We start from the raw sequence: 20,108 nt of genomic DNA on the forward strand, positions 1-20,108 counted from the left end.
GTTCACCGATGTTGACTAGTCCGTCTCACGTGATGATCGGACACGGTCTAGTTTAACTCGGATCATGTAATACTTAGATGACTAGAGGGATGTCTAATCTAAGTGGGAGTTCACTAATAATTTGATTAGTTGAACTTAATTATCATGAACTTAGTCTAAAACCTTTGCAATATGTCTTGTAGATCAAATGGCCAACGTAGTCCTCAACTTCAACGCGTTCCTAGAGAAAACCAAGCTGAAAGACGATGGCAGCAACTATACGGACTGGGTCCGGAACCTGAGGATCATCCTCATAGCTGCCAAGAAAGATTATGTCCTACAAGCACCGCTTGGTGACGCACCCATTCTCCCTGCAGAACAAGATGTTATGAACGCTTGGCAGGCACGTTTCGATGACTACTCCCTCGTTCAGTGCGGCATGCTTTACAGCCTAGAGTCGGGGCTCCAAAAGCGTTTTGAGAGACACGGAGCATATGAGATGTTCGAAGAGCTGAAAATGGTTTTCCAAGCTCATGCCCGGGTCGAGAGATATGAAGTCTCTGACAAATTCTTCAGCTGTAAGATGGAGGAAAACAGTTCTGTCAGTGAGCACATACTCACTATGTCTGGGTTGCATAACCGCTTGACTCAGCTGGGAGTTAATCTCCCGGATGATGCGGTCATTGACAGAATCCTCCAGTCGCTTCCACCAAGCTACAAGAGCTTTGTGATGAACTTCAATATGCAGGGGATGGAAAAGACCATTCCTGAAGTATTTTCTATGCTGAAATCAGCAGAGGTAGAAGTCAGGAAGGAACATCAAGTGTTGATGGTCAATAAAACCACTAAGTTCAAGAAAGGCAAGGGTAAAAAGAACTTCAAGAAGGACGGCAAGGAGGTTGCCGCGCTCGGCAAGCAAGCTGCCGGGAAGAAGCCAAAGAATGGACCCAAGCCCGAGACTGAGTGCTTTTATTTCAAGGGAAGCGGTCACTGGAAGCGGAACTGCCCTAAGTACTTAGCGGATAAGAAGGCCGGCAAAACAAAAGGTATATGTGATATACATGTAATTGATGTGTACCTTACTAGTGCCCGTAGTGGCTCCTGGGTATTTGATACCGGTGCAGTTGCTCACATTTGTAACTCAAAGCAGGGGCTGCGGAATAAGCGGAAACTGGCAAAGGACGAGGTGACGATGCGCGTCGGGAATGGTTCCAAGGTCAATGTGATCGCCGTCGGCACGCTGCCTCTGCATCTCCCTTCGGGATTAGTTTTAAACCTTAATAATTGTTATTTAGTGCCAGCTTTGAGCATGAACATTGTATCGGGATCTCGTTTAATTCGAGATGGCTACTCTTTTAAATCTGAGAATAATGGTTGTTCCATTTTTATGAGAGATATGTTTTATGGTCATGCTCCTATGGTGAATGGTTTATTCTTTATGAATCTCGAACGTGATGCTACACATGTTCATAATGTGAGTACCAAAAGAAGTAAGGTTGATAATGATAGTCCCACATACTTGTGGCACTGCCGCCTTGGTCACATAGGTGTCAAACGCATGAAGAAGCTCCATGCTGATGGACTTTTAGAGTCTCTTGATTATGAATCATTTGACACGTGCGAACCATGCCTTATGGGTAAAATGACCAAGACTTCGTTCTCAGGAACAATGGAGCGAGCAACCGACTTATTGGAAATCATACATACTGATGTGTGCAGTCCGATGAGTGTTGAGGCTCGCGGTGGCTATCGTTATGTTCTCACCCTCACTGATGATTTAAGTAGGTATGGGTATATCTATTTAATGAAACACAAGTCTGAAACCTTTGAAAAGTTCAAGGAATTTCAGAGTGAGGTTGAAAATCAACGTGACAGGAAAATCAAGTTTCTACGATCAGATCGTGGAGGAGAATACTTGAGTCACGAGTTTGGGGCACACTTAAGAAAATGTGGAATAGTTTCACAACTCACGCCGCCTGGAACACCTCAGCGTAATGGTGTGTCCGAACGTCGTAATCGCACTCTGTTAGATATGGTGCGATCTATGATGTCTCTTACCGGTTTACCGCTTTTTTTGGGGGCTATGCTTTAGAGACTGCCGCATTCACTTTAAATAGGGCTCCGTCGAAATCCGTTGAGACGACACCGTATGAATTATGGTTTGGGAAGAAACCTAAGCTGTCGTTTCTAAAAGTTTGGGGATGCGATGCTTATGTCAAGAAACTTCAACCTGAAAAGCTCGAACCCAAGTCGGAAAAATGCGTCTTCATAGGATACCCAAAAGAAACTATTGGGTACACCTTCTACCTCAGATCCGAAGGCAAGATCTTTGTTGCCAAGAATGGGTCCTTTCTGGAGAAAGAGTTTCTCTCGAAAGAAGTAAGTGGGAGGAAAGTAGAGCTTGATGAAGTATTACCTCTTGAACTGGAAAATGGTGCAACTCAAGAAAATGTTCCTGAGGTGCCTACACCGACTAGAGAGGAAGTTAATGACAATGATCAAGATACTTCTGATCAAGCCCCTACTGAAATTCGAAGGTCCACAAGGACACGTTCCGCACCAGAGTGGTACGGCAACCCTGTCTTAGAAATCATGCTGTTAGACAACGGTGAACCTTCGAACTATGAAGAAGTGATGGCGGGCCCGGATTCCAACAAATGGCTAGAAGCCATGAAATCCGAGATAGGATCCATGTATGAAAACAAAGTATGGACTTTGACTGACTTGCCCGTTGAGCGGCGAGCCATAGAAAATAAATGGATCTTTAAGAAGAAGACAGACGCGGATGGTAATGTGACCATCTATAAAGCTCGGCTTGTCGCTAAGGGTTATCGACAAGTTCAAGGGGTTGACTACGATGAGACTTTCTCACCGGTAGCGAAGCTGACGTCCGTCCGAATCATGTTAGCAATTGCCGCATTTTATGATTATGAAATTTGGCAAATGGACGTCAAAACGGCATTCCTTAATGGTTTCCTTAAGGAAGAATTGTATATGATGCAGCCGGAAGGTTTTGTCGATCTTAAGAATGCTGACAAGGTGTGCAAGCTCCAACGCTCGATTTATGGGCTGGTGCAAGCATCTCGGAGTTGGAACATTCATTTTGATGAGATGATCAAAGCGTTTGGGTTCACACAGACTTATGGAGAAGCCTGTGTTTACAAGAAAGTGAGTGGGAGCTCTATAGCATTTCTCATACTATATGTAGATGACATATTGTTGATGGGAAATGATATAGAACTCTTGGACAGCATCAAGGCCTACTTGAATAAAAGTTTTTCAATGAAGGACCTTGGAGAAGCTGCTTATATATTAGGCATCAAAATCTATAGAGATAGATCGAGACGCCTCATAGGTCTTTCACAAAGCACATACCTTGATAAGATATTGAAGAAGTTCAATATGGATCAATCCAAGAAGGGGTTCTTGCCTGTGTTACAAGGTGTGAAATTGAGCTCAGCTCAATGTCCGACCACGGCAGAAGATATAGAAGAGATGAGCGTCATCCCCTATGCCTCAGCCATAGGTTCTATTATGTATGCCATGCTGTGTACCAGACCTGATGTTAACCTTGCCGTCAGTTTGGTAGGAAGGTACCAAAGTAATCCCGGCAAGGAACACTGGACAGCGGTCAAGAATATCCTGAAGTACCTGAAAAGGACTAAGGAAATGTTTCTCGTTTATGGAGGTGACGAAGAGCTCGTCGTAAAGGGTTACGTCGACGCTAGCTTCGACACAGATCTGGATGACTCTAAGTCACAAACCGGATACGTGTATATTTTGAATGGTGGGGCAGTAAGCTGGTGCAGTTGCAAGCAAAGCGTCGTGGCGGGATCTACATGTGAAGCGGAGTACATGGCAGCCTCGGAGGCAGCACATGAAGCAATATGGGTGAAGGAGTTCATCACCGACCTAGGAGTCATACCCAATGCGTCGGGGCCGATCAAGCTCTTCTGTGACAACACTGGAGCTATTGCACTTGCCAAGGAGCCCAGGTTTCACAAGAAGACAAGGCACATCAAGCGCCGCTTCAACTCCATTCGTGAAAATGTTCAAGATGGAGACATAGAGATTTGTAAAGTACATACGGACCTGAATATAGCAGATCCGTTGACTAAATCTCTCCCTAGAGCAAAACATGATCAACACCAGAATTCCATGGGTGTTCGATTCATCACAATGTAACTAGATTATTGACTCTAGTGCAAGTGGGAGACTGTTGGAAATATGCCCTAGAGGTAATAATAAAAGCATTATTATTATATTTCCTTGTTCATGATAATTGTCTTTATTCATGCTATAATTGTGTTATCCGGAAATCGTAATACATGTGTGAATAACAAACACCAACATGTCCCTAGTGAGCCTCTAGTTGACTAGCTCGTTGATCAACAGATAGTCATGGTTTCCTGACTATGGACACTGGATGTCATTGATAACGAGATCACATCATTGGGAGAATGATGTGATGGACAAGACCCAATCCTAAACATAGCACAAGATCTTATAGTTCGTTTGCTAGAGTTTTCCAATGTCAAAGTATCTTTTCCTTAGACCATGAGATCGTGTAACTCCTGGATACCGTAGGAGTGCTTTGGGTATGCCAAACGTCACAACGTAACTGGGTGACTATAAAGGTAGACTACGGGCATCTCCGAAAGTGTCTGTTGGGTGACATGGATCAAGACTGGGATTTGTCACTCCGTATGACGGAGAGGTATCACTGGGCCCACTCGGTAATGCATCATCATAATGAGCTCAGAGTGACCAAGTGTCTGGTCACGGGATCATGCATTACGGTACGAGTAAAGTGACTTGCTGGTAACGAGATTGAACGAGGTATTGGGATACCGACGATCGAATCTCGGGCAAGTAACATATCGATAGACAAAGGGAATAGCGTACGGGATTGATTAAATCCTCGACATCGTGGTTCATCCGATGAGATCATCGTGGAGCGTGTGGGAGCCAACATGGGTATCCAGATCCCGCTGTTGGTTATTGACCGGAGAGTCATCTCGGTCATGTCTGCTTGTCTCCCGAACCCGTAGGGTCTACACACTTAAGGTTCGGTGACGCTAGGGTTATGAAGATATGTATATGCAGAAACCAGAATGTTGTTCGGAGTCCCGGATGAGATCCCGGACGTCACGAGGAGTTCCGGAATGGTCCGGAGGTAAAGAATTATATATAGGAAGTGCTATTTCGGGCATCGGGACAAGTTTCGGGGTTATCGGTATTGTACCGGGACCACCGGAAGGGTCCCGGGAGTCCACCGGGTGGGGCCACCTGTCCCGGGGGGCCACATGGGCTGTAGGGGGTGCGCCTTGGCCTAGATGGGCCAAGGGCACCAGCCCCTATAGGCCCATGCGCCTAGGGTTTCCCCCTAGGAGGAGTCCTAGTGGTGGAAGGCACCCCTAGGTGCCTTGGGGGGGGAGGGAAACCTCCCCTTGGCCGCCGGCCATAGGAGATTGGATCTCCTAGGCTGCGCACCCCCCCTGGCACCCCTATATATAGTGGGGGAGAGGAGGGACCTAATACACCAGCCCCTGGCGCCTCCATCTTCCCCCGTTACGTCTCTCCCTCGTAGTCTCGGCGAAGCCCTGCTGCTGTGACGCCCTGCATCCACCACCACGCCGTCGTGCTGCTGGATCTTCATCAACCTCTCCTTCCCCTTGCTGGATCAAGAAGGAGGAGACGTCTCCCGTCCCGTACGTGTGTTGAACGCGGAGGTGTCGTCCGTTCGGCGCTGGTCATCGGTGATTTGGATCACGTCGAGTACGACTACATCATCACCGTTCTTTTGAACGCTTCCGTGCGCGATCTACAAAGGTATGTAGATGCATCTAATCACTCGTTGCTAGATGAACTCCTAGATGATCTTGGTGAAACGAGTAGGAAAATTTTTGTTTTCTGCGACGTTCCCCAACAATAGTACAACAGATGATTGGAGATAAATTCGACGTCTATAATCAAATTTTCAAAACAAGCATAAATTGCACAGAACACCACTCAAATGGTCAGGAGGAAAAACGCGCATCTTCTGTTCCTTTGAATGGGCTCCAGCGTCACTGGGGCAACAACCTCTACATCTTCGGCATCCTTCCCCAGTCTGCAACAATAAATAAAAATATTAGGCAGAAATATGCAACTGGCCTGATATCCGTATAGTGACTGCCGCCATCGTGGTGCAGGTGCTCGACCTGAATTAGTGAGAGCTAACTGCTGAATCTTCACGGCGATTACAGCCTTGTGAGCGCTCCCATGAATTAGAGAGAACCACTCCCTGCGCGGATTACAACCATTTTCTTTTATCTATGTGAGAATGCTTGCACTTCCAATACTAATCACAAACAGCTACATGCCTTGGCGATCGGCCGATCTAGATAAACTGAAGAAAAAGGAAAAAGGTATCTCATTCTCATCCATCTACCTACCTACATGTAGTTCTGAACTTAGCCTCCGTGGTGAGCTTCTCCTGCTCGCTGGCCAGAGGCTGCCCGTGCTCGGTCGCCTTGCTGGGGGTCGCCGAGTTTGTGCTTGAAGGCATCTCTAACTCCGATAGTTAGTGTATGGAAACTACTCAGAAATTGCAGCTCGGTGAGGTCGGCAGGACTGTGAAGGAAGCTGCTAGCTTAGATGTAATTTCAGACGTAGTAACACACTCACAGTACCACCGGGGCAGCTAACAATTGATCCGGTGTCTGAACCACACAAATTTATCTTCTTACTCATCGCATGAATACACTCCCCCGCTTCTCTTCTGAAATCGTGAGCAGGCAATGGTTTGTTTGGGGATTACCTTGATCATCGTAGAGCTTCCAGTGAAGATGGCGGCGACAGTCGGGGGCGCATCGAAGGGGCTCGAAGGGAGAGATGGACGCGTGCGAACGCTTCATTCTCGGCTCCGGCCCTGGCCTGCTACGGAAGGCGCCGAGGCGGACGGGAGACGCTGGTTCGGGAGAAGCGCGAGGATGATGAGGGCTGGAGGGGCGGCAGAGCAGGGCGAGGGGAAGTCCACCCGCGTCCTACGCTCGTCGTTGGCACGGCTGCCTCCGCGGCATCCTCCACCTAGCGACGGGATGGGGGGTCTGTGCCAATGGCGTGGGGGCGGTGACGGGATCTGAGGGCCTCATTCTCGCCCACATAACCGGAGGAGTTAGCGAGGAAGATGCGGCGTGCGTGGGGCGTGGACGAAGGATTGTCTGGCGGGATTAGCGGTTTGTTGATGTGCTCCATCCGGTCGATCTGACCGGGCAGAACATCGAATCTGAACCATTCGATTGGCTGGCAGACCACGAAATTACTATGGACTCTTTGATTTGAGTAATTGGATTAGATCTAAGGGCTCTAATTATCCTGTGTACATTTGCTTGGGTGGTTTTAGGGGAATTCATGTTTGCTCTTTTAATAGTAGTATAGATATAGATATAGATATAGAAAAAAAAGCTGAACAGGATAACAGAAATAAGCGCCGAGTACATCGCGCATGAGCCCGGCCCGCTACGCTTTTTTTTTCACCCTTCCTCTATTAAAACCTAAAACCACCGGCCGCCAACGCCCCTTCCAATCACCGCCGCCGCCGCCGCCGCCGCCGCCTCCTCCACCCGCTCCTCCGCCTGAACCCTAGCCATGGCGTGGCGCGGCGCTGCGTCCCGCACCGTCCTCGCCGCGGTCCGCCGCCCGGCACCCTCCGCCGCGCTCGGCGGCCTCCGCGCCCCTCCTCCCTTCGCGGCCCCGCGCCGCCGGATCCCTTCCCCCTTCGCCCCCTCCCACTCCACCTCCCCGCTCGGGGCCGCACGGTAAGTCAACCCGATGCCCAATTAGGCATTCGCACTGCGTTGAGATGGCGATCTGATGTCCTCATGATGTTGTTGTGCGCGCGCGCGCGCGTGTGTGTGTGCAGGCCCCTGGCGGCCATGATGGGGTCGCCGCTGACGGCGGCGGTGGTGCTAGGGCGGATGACGGCGCACCCGTCTGCCAGCGCCCGGGCCTGCTGCGAGCTCTCCCAGGGTACCCTCTTTTTCTGCCGTACTTGTCAGGATCGCTAATCTAATCGAAGTTAGTGTCGTGATCCCATTTTCAAGATTTTAATCTATCTAGATAGATGGTGAATTGTGTACTTTGTTACTAGTGTCGACTTCTGCGCTAGTTTTTGTGAGTTGCCTAGCAATATGTTGAAGGTGGTCATTTCTCTCGGGGTCATAGATCCAACTTGTTTTCTGTCTGGAAATGGATGGGTGTGTTTTCAGTGAGGCCAAGTTAATTGGTTCTGTAACTCTAGTAGGATCAATACTTGAAACAGCATGAACAAAAACTGCATTTTCTGTAGAATGGGCTAATATTGCAATGGTGAAAATCGAAGCAATATAAGGGGGTTATATGCAATGCATGCTTATTTTCTACTTCTGTAAGTGACACCAAAATTGATGTAAGGAGATTAAAATTGGGATTTGATAGGAAATGGGGACGATGGTTGATGTTGGAGGCTGGCCAGCATGACGGGGACTTTATCTCCTAGAATGATGTAGGTCCCCTCCTCTTCCCAGTTCTGTATTTCTTTTGCGACTAGTAATTTAACAAACTGCAAGATAGTAATTGCATTGAAAAAGTAAAAAAGCAAGAACATAGGTAACTGTTGAGTGTTGGCTTTGTAGAATCGTATTACACTGTTGTGTCTCAAATGTTCAAAATGTCTTCTCCTTTTTAGCCCATTTATCTCTTCCCAGTTAGCCCTTTGTTGCTATACCTTCTCTTCCTAATGCTAAGAGCACACATGCTTCACTGTTAGTAAGTTTTTACAAATTTGAATAGCTATATTGTGCACTTCAATATTGAAACTTCAATTGATTGAGGATATGTATGGTTGGGCTTTCTTAGGGAATGGAAAAGATGGGTGATGCGGGAGAGGCAAGGGTAGAGCATAGCTAAGGTGCTGATTTTGAACATGCACTCTTTTGGCGATGTTGTTTTTTAATCATCATCATTTGAATGGAAGCTTGATGAGGTTTCATGGTATGGGTAGTAAAACAATTAATGTGGTCTAGTTAATTCTCATAATCACAGAGTTTAGGAATTAAATTTGGCACATTGAACACATTACAGATCCTACAGTACTCCCAGTCTTTGCAAGAAATGAACTATGTAACCAAAGACGCGTTGTATGTGATGTGTGCTGATTATCCAGCTGGACCCTTTTTCTACCGGAAATGTCTAGAATTGAATTATGTAGGCTGAAATAATGTTAAATATGTGAATTCCATAGCAGCAGGGCAGTAGCATACATTTTCCATAATAACTGCTCTTTGTAGGGTTTGGTACCTTTCTTACAAATTTTGCCGTTGAAATTTTCATTGCATTTAGCAAATTATTCAAGCTTAGTGTTATTATTTTTGCAGGTACTTGAATTTGCCATGTTGATTCACCATCCTTTTTAAAGAGGATACAAATCTTGGATTCGTCTTTTGGAAAGCTATTCTGGGGCCGTCCTTTTAATCCTTGAGTTATTAGAAGCATGTCTCCAACAAAATAGCTTCTCTCCAAATTACTAGCCTAGACTGAAAATAATCTTCCTGTCATGTGACATGGTTTATGTCATGGATTTAGCTTCTACTTTTGTAGCGAAATACCTTTGTGTTGCCTGCTAAGAGGATTTGGTGGCACATTTTATATGATTTCTTAGATTGGAAGGTATCTCTGTTCCACGAGCAACAACTGTGGTCACACTGTCATTTTAGTTTCCAGTTGAGCAATGATGCTTGAGATGTGTGTGTCTGATTTCCAATCCTTCCTGTCTTCTGAATTGCTATGTTTCTATCTCTAAAATGTAGTCTGACTTAGTAATGTCAAAATTGCTCGTTGATGGTGTCACGTGTGGAGGTGGGTGACGGCCTTGACGAACTGCACCCAGCCAGCCAACCTGAGGCTCAGGCTTTGCCGCAGCTAGCGGATATAAGATCTCCTATAATCAAGTTATCATGTTATTTTCTTAGCAAGTTAATCACCCAAAGTAGGTAGTCTTACTGCTGTCAAAAAAAGTTGTTTGGGCTAAGTTGTTAGCTACAGATTCGGTTCCCAGTTTGTTAGCGGGTTGTTTCCCAATTGTTAACGTGCTATTATTAGCTATAAAGATTTTTTTGTTTTTTTTTGAACTTCGGCGACCTTTATTACATAATGATCATATCAGTTACAAGGGAAGGTATTAAGAAATCAGGGGGGTGCTCACGCCAGACACCAGTACGCTTCCCTATATAACTAGCACCGGCTAGCCAATGCGCTGCCGCATTACTGATCGTCTCGTCGCCCTGCCGAAAGAACTCAACAACTTACTCGTCGCCCTGCCGAAAGAACTCAACAACTTACGGCAATCATCAGTCAACACCGCAGCCGATGCGCGGTACTCCAAAGGGCCCATAAATTAGCTATAAAGATTTAGTTTGTTAGTGGTGTGTTCCCCAGGTGATTCAGTTTGTTGGTGGTTTATTTCCCAAGTGCCAGCCCGCCACAAAAATTCAGTTTTTCAGTGGCTTGTTTCCCAAGTGTTAGCCAGCAATAATGGTTCAGTTAGTGCTTTGTTTCCAAGTATTGGCCGGCTATAAAGATTCAACAGTGGTTTGTTTCTCATGTGCTAGCCGGCTATAATTCAGTTTGTTAGCGTGGTGTTTACAAATAAAAGCCTGGTCACCTTGATGAACAAGGCAAGGCAAACAAGAGATCCGTCTGCTTGCTCACCCCCTGTTCACTCCTCGTCGCTGTTACCCCAGCCGAGAGCCATTCTTGGCGCCACGGCCGGCGCCAAGCCCAAGCCACGACCAATCATCCATCCTCCAATATGGTGAGCCGGGCAGTGGAGGTCAGGGAACATTCACAATGCTCATACCTGGCTCCATTGGAAACATACTACCACACTAAGAAGTGCTTTAGGTTACAAAAGTGGTCCACTTGCATCATACACCGCAAGCTACTTCCATACTACTAGTTCAGTTCTCCCTGGCAAATGTACACATACTGAACCGCAGGCACAGGCACAGAGGAGGATGCTGGAACTTAGCCCAGTAGAACAAACTTGTCGTCCACCTTCCGAAGGACGTGAACGGTCATCGTCGCCTTCCTCGCGCCTTTCATCAGCTCGAAGACGCACACGTAGCCCTCGCGCAGCCTATTGTCACGAACAAACTTGCTCCAGCGCCGGCAGTTGAAGCCTCGGGTGACACTCCCGTGGTAGTACTTCAGATACCATTTCTCTTTTCTGTTTGGCCTGAGAAGCAGCATCTCATGTGATCTCCCCTCGAGATGATCAGCTGCAAATTTGCTTGGGACGATCTGCAGGCAGAGCATTATCAGGTTCAGTATTGATTAGATACCACAAGCTCAGCAGCATCATGGATAGTCTTAACTGCAATCTTGAATATATCAGTAAGAAAATCACTATATTTTAAGGTACCATTTCTTAGATTATATATTCAGGAACCTAGGAAACAAAAAGACATCATCTAGGGAAAGGAAAACAAAAAGATGACTATATGAAAGTTCTGCCCAAAATCCCAATCTAACAGAGAGAACTGCTGTTTCCCCATACAAAGCAAGCATTTTGTTTTGGGTTCCATTATCAGCTAAAATTGGAACAAGTATCCAGCGGTTTTCAGCAAAAACAAAACAAAAGCAGAAGTTCTATGTATGTACTTTTCTTCCTAATAGCAAAAAAAATTAAACTAACCAAGAAGTTGTTCGTGCGGCGAACATGAGTCTTCTGCAGGACAGCCACATACACAGGGTTGCCTAATTGAATTGATGCCAGCCCGAATATTTCCTCTCGATCATCTTCACTCAGGCAATTTGCAAACCTTGAGTAGTAGTAGTAGTCGGATTCAGTGTGGTGGTCATCACTTTCCTCTTCTTCCTCTACTGCCTCATTCTTAAGAAAATAGTTGTTGTTCTTTGGAGATTCAGTCTCTTTCCCTGTGGAAAATGCGCATTATGTTCACCAAAGTATTTATGTCAAAATGATCAAGTACAACACAGTCACTCTTGATTATATATGGTTTTAGGCTTATGCATTAGCTGACAGCATCAGTGCCACACAAGAGCAAGCTGTGAGGAGATGCTGCAAACTTGTATTGACTTTGCTTACTTGGTTTCTTTGAAGTAGAGGCCTTGTGAGTAGACCGAATCAGCTGAGATAGTGGCATGCTAGTATCATTAGAATCACTCAAAATGCAGTGCTCTTCACCGTGTTGACACACAATGTTATCAAACTGTTTGCGCATGTTGGTACCCTTTTTACTGGCAAAGAAACATGAAACCTTCTCGCAGCCACCTGCGTCAAAGATGAGTACATCAAAGGAGCCATTGCCACTGCATTTGAAGAACAAGAGGTCATTCTCCTGCAGTTCGTGAGCCCTGGCAAATTCCACCCATCCTGGCATGAAGAACAGCTCATCGGCAATCTTTTCGACACCAACGCGCCATTCCTCGCCGCTTGGTGCTTTGAGTGTGAATCCTCCATTGGTGATCTTCCCGATGAAATTGTTGGCAATCTTCTCTGGTATGCTCTGAGATGAACACAGTAATCAGGCATCTCATACAATTAGTTTTCCACAGTGGATGATAATGCAGCAAAAACTCCATTTAGATGACATGAAACGACTGTCATTCAGAAAGGGAAAAAATGTTCTTGAAAATAAAAAGGTAGCACTAGTATATATCCATAGTGGATACTCCACTTCATACTCACAATGCGCTGCTGAAAATCTCCTGTCATGAACTTGAAGAAGCTGATCTTGCTCACATCCTCCATGTGCTCCCAGTAGTAGTGCTCCTGCCACTCCCTGCACCTCCCACACCTTCCCTTCCCATCCACCATCAACTCACCTGCCACCACCATTGCAGATGTGCATGAAGCTTCGTCAGTTGCCAAGGCCCCAAATCCATGGATGCGATGCAAGGAAAGCAGAGTATGTGCGTACATCTGAATGCAGCTGACCCTGACCTGAGGAAGGAGGAGAGGAGGAGATGAGGGAGGAGATGAGTTCTTGGCTTCTCCGACGAGGCTGTTGTAACTTTTCTCCTTGATGTTAACGATAAGAGGCTGCTTTGATGAGTGAGGGTGGGAGGAGTGGTTCCTAGTGAGTAAAATTTGATAGGTGTTATCACCGGGAGAGGTAAACTGGCAGACCTTGACACTGGCAAGTAGGGTCAGGGTTGGACACGTGTTAGTATGGTGAATAAAATTGATGCTCGGTGGAGAGAACAGTGATGCGTAAAAAAAGGGGAAGGAACTGAACTGAGTGAACACACAAGATGTGTGAACAGCCAGGCGGGTTCGGACCAATATTTTAGCGACTAGAGACAATAAGTTGCAAAGAAGTAAACATGAAACAATTCACACCACCTCTAAAAAACAATCCTTGTACTAATTCACTACACAGCTCACAGCTTCAAGTAGCCACATTTCTTCAGTGAACTGCCCAAAAGCCCGTACCCCATCCTCGGACCGGTTCGGTCGTTTGTTTCTTTGCAAATCGAAAATAAGTAGAAAGGAAGGCTTTGCGGGTGTCTGGATCGCTGCCAGTACACGTTTGAAACCCTCTCTCGCGCCTTTTTCGCACGAAGCAGTTGCCGCGTACTTATGCCGGTCAGCGCCGCTTCGGAGCGCCAGTTAGCATTCAAGCAGCGCCCTGCCTATGCCACGTTCCGTGTACACGCTGCATTCAAAGTCACTCGTTTGTTCGCCTTTCTTTATTGAACATTTGCAGTTACCAAGAAACCCACTTCAATTTCAACATGTGAACGCCACCCATCCATCCGCCTATCGGCCGGCATTACTCACCCCGCCGCTTGGCCTAGCCGACGCCCGCTATTTATACGTGGCTAGGCCCGGCAACAGCCGCATCACACCTCCCTCTCCTCTATGGACCACACCAGCATCATGGTCTCGAGCTCCAAACCCCCGTGGGACGGCCTCTCCGGCCGCTCGATGTCCGCCACCACATTTCAATCGCCGTCTGCTCAGGACCTACCCTTATCTAACAATCAAGTAGCCATGCCATCACGCCGACGGATCAAGAGCTATCCTTATCTAACGCTGGAGCGTCAGCTGCAACTCCTTAAGCAGATATGGGCAAGGCGCGAAGCCTGGATCATCGCGGTGCTACCGCTGAACACGGTGGATCTGGAAGAGGAGTTCGAGGAGGAGCAGGACGCAGAGAAGGAAGAGGACGTGGGAGACTCAAGTCGGAGGTGGAGGCGGAGGCCAACAGCCGTATCCTCCAGGCGAAGCAGGAAGCGGACGTCGATGAGATGCTTGCCTATATGGATGAGAAGGAGGAGCCGGAGCCCTCCTACGCGCCCGTCTACCTGGCGCCCGGCATGGAGATCTTGGACATCTCCGACGACGAAGAAGCCTAGTTTAGGCTAGTGTGATTTGCATAGTATGTAGATTTTTTCATGCTTTCTATGGATCTAAGGGATAAAATATGAGGTACTCGGATGCATAGCAGAAAATATGAGGTGTGACGGTTCACTATCCATGGACACGTCCGGTCGTGACCGTGGTCGTTTGAGGGGCCGGATTTGGTGTCCACGGCTGTAGATGCTCTGATATGGTGAACCGGGCACTGGAGGTCAGTGAACATTCACAATGCTCACACCTGGTTCCATTGGAACCGTATCCACCAAGAAGTTAGCTTTAGGTGACAAACTGGTGCACTTGCATCATATGGCTGCGTGGCACTGCAAGGTACTTCTGTGCTACTAGTTCAGTTCTCCGTGACACATTTACACACACTGAACCTCAGGCACATAAGAGGATGCTGGAACTTAGCCCAGTAGAACAAACTTGTCGTCCACCTTCCGAAGGACGTGGACCGTCATCGTCGCCTTCCTCGCGCCTTTCATCAGCTCGAAGATGCAGACGTAGCCCTCGCGCAGCATATTATCACGAACAAACTTGTTCCAGCGCCGGCTGTTGAAGCCTCGGGTGACCCTGCTGTGGTAGTACTTCAGACACCATTTCTCTTTCCTGTTTGGCCTGAGAAGCAGCATCTCATATGATCTCCCCTGAAGATGATCAGCTGCAAATTTGCTGGAGATGATCTGCGAATTACGGGAGGTGGTCATTAACTGGTTCACAAATTGCGGTAGTAGTTCAGAAGCAGCATGGAATTGGACTAGCTGTTGAAAATTGAAATGGTCTTAACTGCTGTCATTCTTGTAGTATATCACTATATGTTTAGGTACCTTTTTTTAGATTATATATTCAGGTACCTAGGAAACAGAAAGATGAAGTACATGAAAGCTTTTGCCTAGAAGCCCAATCTACAACAGAGAGAAGTTCTATATTTTTTCCCATACATAGTGGAAGCAAGTATCCTGCGGTTTTAAGCAAAAGCAAAACAAAGGTGGAAGTTCTATGTATGTACTTTTCAACCTAATAGCAGAATAATTAAACTAACCAGTAAGTTGTTTGCAGGGCGAACGTGAGCCTTCTGCAGGACAACCACATATACAGGGTTGCCTGACTGAATTGATATCTGCCTGAATATTTCCTCTCGTTCATCTTCGCTCAGGCAATTGGCAATCCTTGAGTAGTAGTAGTTGTTGGATTCAGTGTGGTCGTCATCACTTTCCTCTTCTTGCTCCACCTCGTTCTTAAGATAATAGTTGCTGCTGTTTGGAGATCCATTCTCTTTCCCTGTGGAAAATTACACATTATGTCGAAAAAATGATGAAGTACAACACAGTCACTCTTGTTTATATATGGTTTCAGGCTTATGCATTAGCTGACCACATCAATGGTACATAAGTACAAGTTGCGAGGACGCACTGCAAACAGTTTGCCTAAAAGTAATACAAATTCATATATTTGATTGCAGTTCTGGCACCTGGCACCGCCACTGGCTGCAAACTTGTACTCCCTGCGACACTTATTTTGGGACGGAGGGAATATTAGTTTTACTTACTTGGTTTCTTTGAAGTGGAGGCCTTGTGAGTAGACCGAACCAGCTGCGATAGTGGCATGCTAGTATCGTCAGAATCACTCAAAATGCAGTGCTCTTGTCCGTGTTGACTCACAATGTTATCAAACTGTTTGCGCATATTGATACCCTTTTTATTGGCAAAGAAACATGAAACCTTCTCGCAGCCGCTCGCGTCAAAGATGAGTACATCAAAGGAACAATTGCCACTGCATTTGAAGAGCAGGAGCTCGTTCTCCTGCAGTTCGTGAGCCATGGCAAATTCCTCCCATCCTGGCATGAAGAACCGCTTATCGGCAATCTTTTCGACACCAACGCGCCATTCCTCACCGCTTGGTGCTTTGAGGGTGAATCCTCCATTGGCGATCTTCCCGATGAAATTGTTGGCAATCTTCTCCGGTATGCTCTGAGATGAACACATTAAACAGGCATCTCATATAATTAGTTTACCTCAAGTGGGAGTTCATGATAATAATGCAGTAAAAACTCCATTTAGACGACAGGAGAGGAAACTAACTAATGCAACAAACCAATCGATGACAGAAAGGGAAAAAATGTTCTTGAAAAAAAGTTACTACGTGTACATCCATGGTGCCGCTTCATACTTACAATGCGCTGCTGAAAATCTCCTGTCATGAGCTTGGAGAAGCTGATCTTGCTCACATCCTCCATGTGCTCCCAGTAGTAGTGCTCCTGCCACTCCCTGCACCTCCCACACCTTCCCTTCTCATCCACCATCATCTCACCTGCTACCACCATTGCAGACATGCATGAAGCTTCGTCAGTTGCCAAAACCCCAAATCCACATGAAGCTTCGTCAGTTGCCAAGGCCCCAAATCCATGGATGCAGTGCAAGGAAAGCAGAGTATGTGCGTACATGCAGGATGCAGCTGACCTGAGGAAGGAGGAGAAGAGGAGATGAGTTCTTGGCTTCTCCGACGAGGCTGTTGTAACTTTCCTCCTTGATGTTAACGAGAAGAGGCTGCTTCGATGAGGGTGGGAGCCTGGGAGGGGTGGTTACGAGTGAGTGAAGTTTGACAGGTGTTACCACCGGGCGAGGGTAAATTGGCAGACCTTGACACTGACATGTGGGGTCATGGTGGGACACGTGTTGGTAAGGCGAGCTGAAGTTGGTGCTCGGTGGAGAGAACAGTGATGCGCAAATAAAAAAAGGGAAGGAACTGTATTGAGTGAGCAGACCAAGATGTGTGAACTGTGAACAGACAGACGGGTTCGGACCAACATTTTAGCGACTAGAGACAATAAGTTGCAAAGAAGTAAGCAAACACGAAACAATTCACACTACCTCTAAAAAGAAAACAATCTATGGACGAGGAGTAATTGAGCGCGAGCACAGATGCTCTCGATATCCAGGTCGTTCGTAACTCCATTGGGATCTGGGACTTTTTCTTATACGCATCCAAATGGGCTTTCAAGAAATCATTACGCGATGGAAATACGTACCCAACGGGTGTGGGTCGTGGGCCAAGCAGAAGGCGCAATACAACCTGAGATAAGGCGGGGTTGGACGCCCGTCCACCGTCGACGAGGTGAGCCGTGGCTCGGAACCGGAGTGACATCTGATCCATGGCTCAGGTTGTTTCCTTTCCGTGCGCTGTCAAGGAATTCGATGCAGGCGCGAGCGCCTCCCCTACACAGATCGAGGGTCCCTGCGAGATAGAGACGCGGAGCTATGGCGGCGAGCGACAATGGATTTTTCGATGCAACCAATCGGCAGGTACGCGCATCCGTACTTTTCCCTGCGGTCTCTCCTTGGTTTGTAGGTGGATTGCTTTCGTGGCTGACAGAGGAGCTTCCAATTTTTCAGATCTTGTTTCATTGAGGATGTGGGGGAGAGCTTGGTGCCGCCCCCCTGTGACTGCGGCCGTAGGCTTGGCGACGGGCCCTGTGTCTGCCAATGGCGATATGCGGGTACATCTGATGGTTTCGCAACAGCCGCAGAAGTCTGGGTGGAATAAGTTGTGAGTGTGAAAACTTGGTGTTTGCATTAGGAAATTCAGAATTTTGATGGTGGGGTGGGTAGATGCAGTGTTGATTTTAGACATGTCTGACCAAATCATTCATATGGAGCTAAATTCTTTGAGTGTTGCGGGCTTATTCTTTTTACAAATTTGATTAGAGATATGTTGGTGTGTGCAGGTTGAGGATTGGTGCCGCTGCACCCAGCAGGACACCACACCCGAATCGTATTACTGCATTCGATAAGGCTGTCAGATGTTTTACGATTATCCATCTGAAACTGTGATCTCTCCAGTTCTGGGGACTTCATTTGAATCGTTGGGTGAGGCTTATAATTTTTGCAATCTATATTCCTGGGAGAAGGGATTTGGCATAAGATATGGAAAAATAGCCGACTTAATGTCAAGAGGATGAAATGCGTGTAGGAAATAGTTTGTGGGTGCTTGGTTACTGGTCTTTTCTTGAATGCTATTTGTTCAGCATTATGATGCATCCATTCCCGCCTCTGCTTTTGTTTCGTGCATTGATGGTAAATTGTATTCATGGTCCAGGGGAAGGCTGGTGTAAAGAACACAAGGTCCTGCCAGTGTCAATGTCCAGCTCTGATAAGATTTTTGTGGGCTGAGGAAAAATGTTGGTACATTGCAGAGCATAGAGAAAGTCATAACCATTCACCTTCACCTAATTTTGGGGAGACGATCCACTGGCCAATGGCCATCACACAAGCATATTCATGTTTACATCAGGGAATGTTCCATTCATGAAAAGGTCTTTGCGTAATCAGTGTGGGAAGATAAACTGGGAGCAGGCAAACAATGATATGAGGAAGACGATGCATGTGTTTGAAGAGATTGGAGCGAAGGATCCCACATTATATACAGAGTTCAAGTTGATAACGATGGCAGGATTGACAACCTCATGTGGGCTAGCGGCAACAGTAGGCTTCAGTACACATTTCTTGGAGATGTCATAACATTTGATACCACGTATAAGATAAACCTAGGAAGTCAAGCAAGGCAATAGATGTATTTTATTCATTGCATAGGAAGTCAAGCAAGGCAATGCATGGGAAATGTTTGCAGAGAGAACTGAAATAACGATTAAACTTGTTAGCCTTCTTTTTCGGTACATGTTGCCAGGGAAAAATTTATGTAGTGAGCAGACGGCTGTGGGAAGTTTCAAATGTTAGAAATAAGTGTTACTGGTAAAAAAAAGTATGGTTTAAAATACGTAGAGATTTTATTTTTTTGTGCAGGTGGATGTTGTTAGAGAACTGAATTAAGGATTAAACTGTGGAATGAGAAGACTGCTATTGTTTCATGTGTTGTTACTTTTGTGAGCTTGCATGCTTGTATAACGGCTGCAGTGTTAATGTTGAAACACTTAGGCTAGTGTGGGGTGTGTTCAACGATATTTGGAAACAGTTAAGACTGGCAAGTTGTTACTGTTAGAAATGATTGTTCCAGGAGAATTGATGATGTTAAAAGAATGTCAGAAAAATGAAGTATGGATTAAGCCATGGAATGAGAAGACTGCTGTTGTGTTACGTGCTGTTATTTATGTGAGCTTTGATGTACATATAACGATTGCAGAGGGTTAGTGTGCGCTGTTCCGAATAACATTTCGAAAGAGTTAAAAGACTGTTAATTGTTTTGCATTAAAAATCATTGGTTGAGGGTAAGGATAGGAGTGTTTGAAGAGAAAGGTGAATCCTGCAGACTGAAAGGTGGTGGAGAACATGGAATTAAATTGGCGTCAGTATACAGCCGGTGTTGGTACCCAACAGGACATGAGCCGTGGCCCATGCCGTCAATTTCGTCTGTGCGGGCGGCAGCTTAAGATAAGTCATGCCATTTAATAGCTGACAGTGGTGGGCCAATGTGCAGGGGAAAATTGGATATACACGACCACATACAGGTCTTTATACAACTGTTGATGCGAATCTATAGAAAAACTAGCGATGGAGATAAAGAGCACATATGTGCTCGGGCACAGATATGCACTTTCGACAATTTATGTACTATTTCAGTACACAGCTCGCAGCTTCTAGTAGCCACGTTGCTTCAGTGAATTGCGTAAGTTCCTTATACGCATTGGAACTCTATCTGGTCTCTAGCTGACAATGGGGTCCCTGTCCTGTCTTAGTGGCACAATAAAGCAGCAAATAAAGATAAA

The 20,108-nt window shown here is 46.4% G+C and overlaps 3 protein-coding genes and 1 long non-coding RNA gene across 10 annotated transcripts; 1 reads left to right on the forward strand and 3 right to left on the reverse strand.

Annotated features, from left to right (window-relative positions):
- Positions 1–5,872: 5,872 nt before the first annotated feature.
- Positions 5,873–7,177, reverse strand: LOC123106614 (uncharacterized). The gene is made up of 2 exons (XR_006451416.1): positions 6,782–7,177; positions 5,873–6,091 (listed from the first exon to the last, which is right to left on the reverse strand). It is a non-coding gene; the product is annotated as an uncharacterized lncRNA (long non-coding RNA).
- Positions 7,178–7,478: 301 nt separating this feature from the next.
- On the forward strand, positions 7,479–9,763 carry LOC123102361 (uncharacterized). Of its 4 annotated transcripts, none has more exons than XR_006448927.1 (4): positions 7,479–7,781; positions 7,886–7,992; positions 8,440–8,911; positions 9,378–9,763. XR_006448927.1 is itself a non-coding variant. In XM_044523686.1 (4 exons), the coding sequence occupies exons 1-3, from the start codon at positions 7,612–7,614 to the stop codon at positions 8,457–8,459; spliced, it is 297 nt and encodes a 98-aa protein (XP_044379621.1). In that variant the 5' UTR covers positions 7,479–7,611; the 3' UTR covers positions 8,460–8,506; positions 9,378–9,763. The 4 variants fall into 4 exon arrangements, 3 of the variants coding, with proteins under 3 accessions (XP_044379621.1, XP_044379620.1, XP_044379622.1); XM_044523686.1 differs by having other exon boundaries at positions 8,440–8,506; XM_044523685.1 differs by having other exon boundaries at positions 8,860–8,911.
- Positions 9,764–10,867: 1,104 nt separating this feature from the next.
- Positions 10,868–13,118, reverse strand: LOC123102362 (B3 domain-containing protein Os12g0592300). 3 transcript variants are annotated; one of them, XM_044523689.1, is made up of 5 exons: positions 12,968–13,118; positions 12,713–12,849; positions 12,110–12,530; positions 11,696–11,937; positions 10,868–11,301 (listed from the first exon to the last, which is right to left on the reverse strand). In XM_044523689.1, exons 2-5 carry the CDS (start codon positions 12,839–12,841, stop codon positions 11,026–11,028), a joined length of 1,068 nt encoding a protein of 355 aa, XP_044379624.1. In that variant the 5' UTR covers positions 12,842–12,849; positions 12,968–13,118; the 3' UTR covers positions 10,868–11,025. The 3 variants fall into 3 exon arrangements, with proteins under 3 accessions (XP_044379624.1, XP_044379625.1, XP_044379623.1); XM_044523690.1 differs by having other exon boundaries at positions 12,945–13,102; XM_044523688.1 differs by lacking the exon at positions 12,968–13,118 and having other exon boundaries at positions 12,713–12,877.
- Positions 13,119–14,595: 1,477 nt separating this feature from the next.
- Positions 14,596–16,996, reverse strand: LOC123102363 (B3 domain-containing protein Os12g0592300). 2 transcript variants are annotated; one of them, XM_044523691.1, is made up of 5 exons: positions 16,849–16,996; positions 16,563–16,699; positions 15,939–16,359; positions 15,432–15,670; positions 14,596–15,072 (listed from the first exon to the last, which is right to left on the reverse strand). In XM_044523691.1, the coding sequence occupies exons 2-5, from the start codon at positions 16,692–16,694 to the stop codon at positions 14,797–14,799; spliced, it is 1,068 nt and encodes a 355-aa protein (XP_044379626.1). In that variant the 5' UTR covers positions 16,695–16,699; positions 16,849–16,996; the 3' UTR covers positions 14,596–14,796. The 2 variants fall into 2 exon arrangements, with proteins under 2 accessions (XP_044379626.1, XP_044379627.1); XM_044523692.1 differs by having other exon boundaries at positions 16,563–16,702; positions 16,831–16,964.
- Positions 16,997–20,108: the final 3,112 nt, after the last annotated feature.

Source organism: Triticum aestivum, chromosome 5A, assembly GCF_018294505.1.
Source record: "Triticum aestivum cultivar Chinese Spring chromosome 5A, IWGSC CS RefSeq v2.1, whole genome shotgun sequence".
Lineage (NCBI taxonomy): Eukaryota > Viridiplantae > Streptophyta > Magnoliopsida > Poales > Poaceae > Triticum > Triticum aestivum.

Coding starts and splice junctions, on each gene's coding strand:
- LOC123102361 (XM_044523686.1), top strand. CDS start 7,612: ATGGCGTGGCGCGGCGCTGCGTCCCGCACCGTCCTCGCCGCGGTCCGC. Junction 7,782..7,885: donor TCCCCGCTCGGGGCCGCACG/GTAAGTCAACCC, acceptor GTGTGTGTGCAG/GCCCCTGGCGGCCATGATGG. Junction 7,993..8,439: donor CTGCTGCGAGCTCTCCCAGG/GTACCCTCTTTT, acceptor GGGATTTGATAG/GAAATGGGGACGATGGTTGA.
- LOC123102362 (XM_044523688.1), bottom strand. CDS start 12,862: ATGGTGGTGGCAGGTGAGTTGATGGTGGATGGGAAGGGAAGGTGTGGG. Junction 12,531..12,712: donor GAGATTTTCAGCAGCGCATT/GTGAGTATGAAG, acceptor TGTTCATCTCAG/AGCATACCAGAGAAGATTGC. Junction 11,938..12,109: donor CTCTACTTCAAAGAAACCAA/GTAAGCAAAGTC, acceptor CATTTTCCACAG/GGAAAGAGACTGAATCTCCA.
- LOC123102363 (XM_044523691.1), bottom strand. CDS start 16,694: ATGATGGTGGATGAGAAGGGAAGGTGTGGGAGGTGCAGGGAGTGGCAG. Junction 15,671..15,938: donor CTCCACTTCAAAGAAACCAA/GTAAGTAAAACT, acceptor AATTTTCCACAG/GGAAAGAGAATGGATCTCCA. Junction 15,073..15,431: donor GCCCTGCAAACAACTTACTG/GTTAGTTTAATT, acceptor CGTAATTCGCAG/ATCATCTCCAGCAAATTTGC.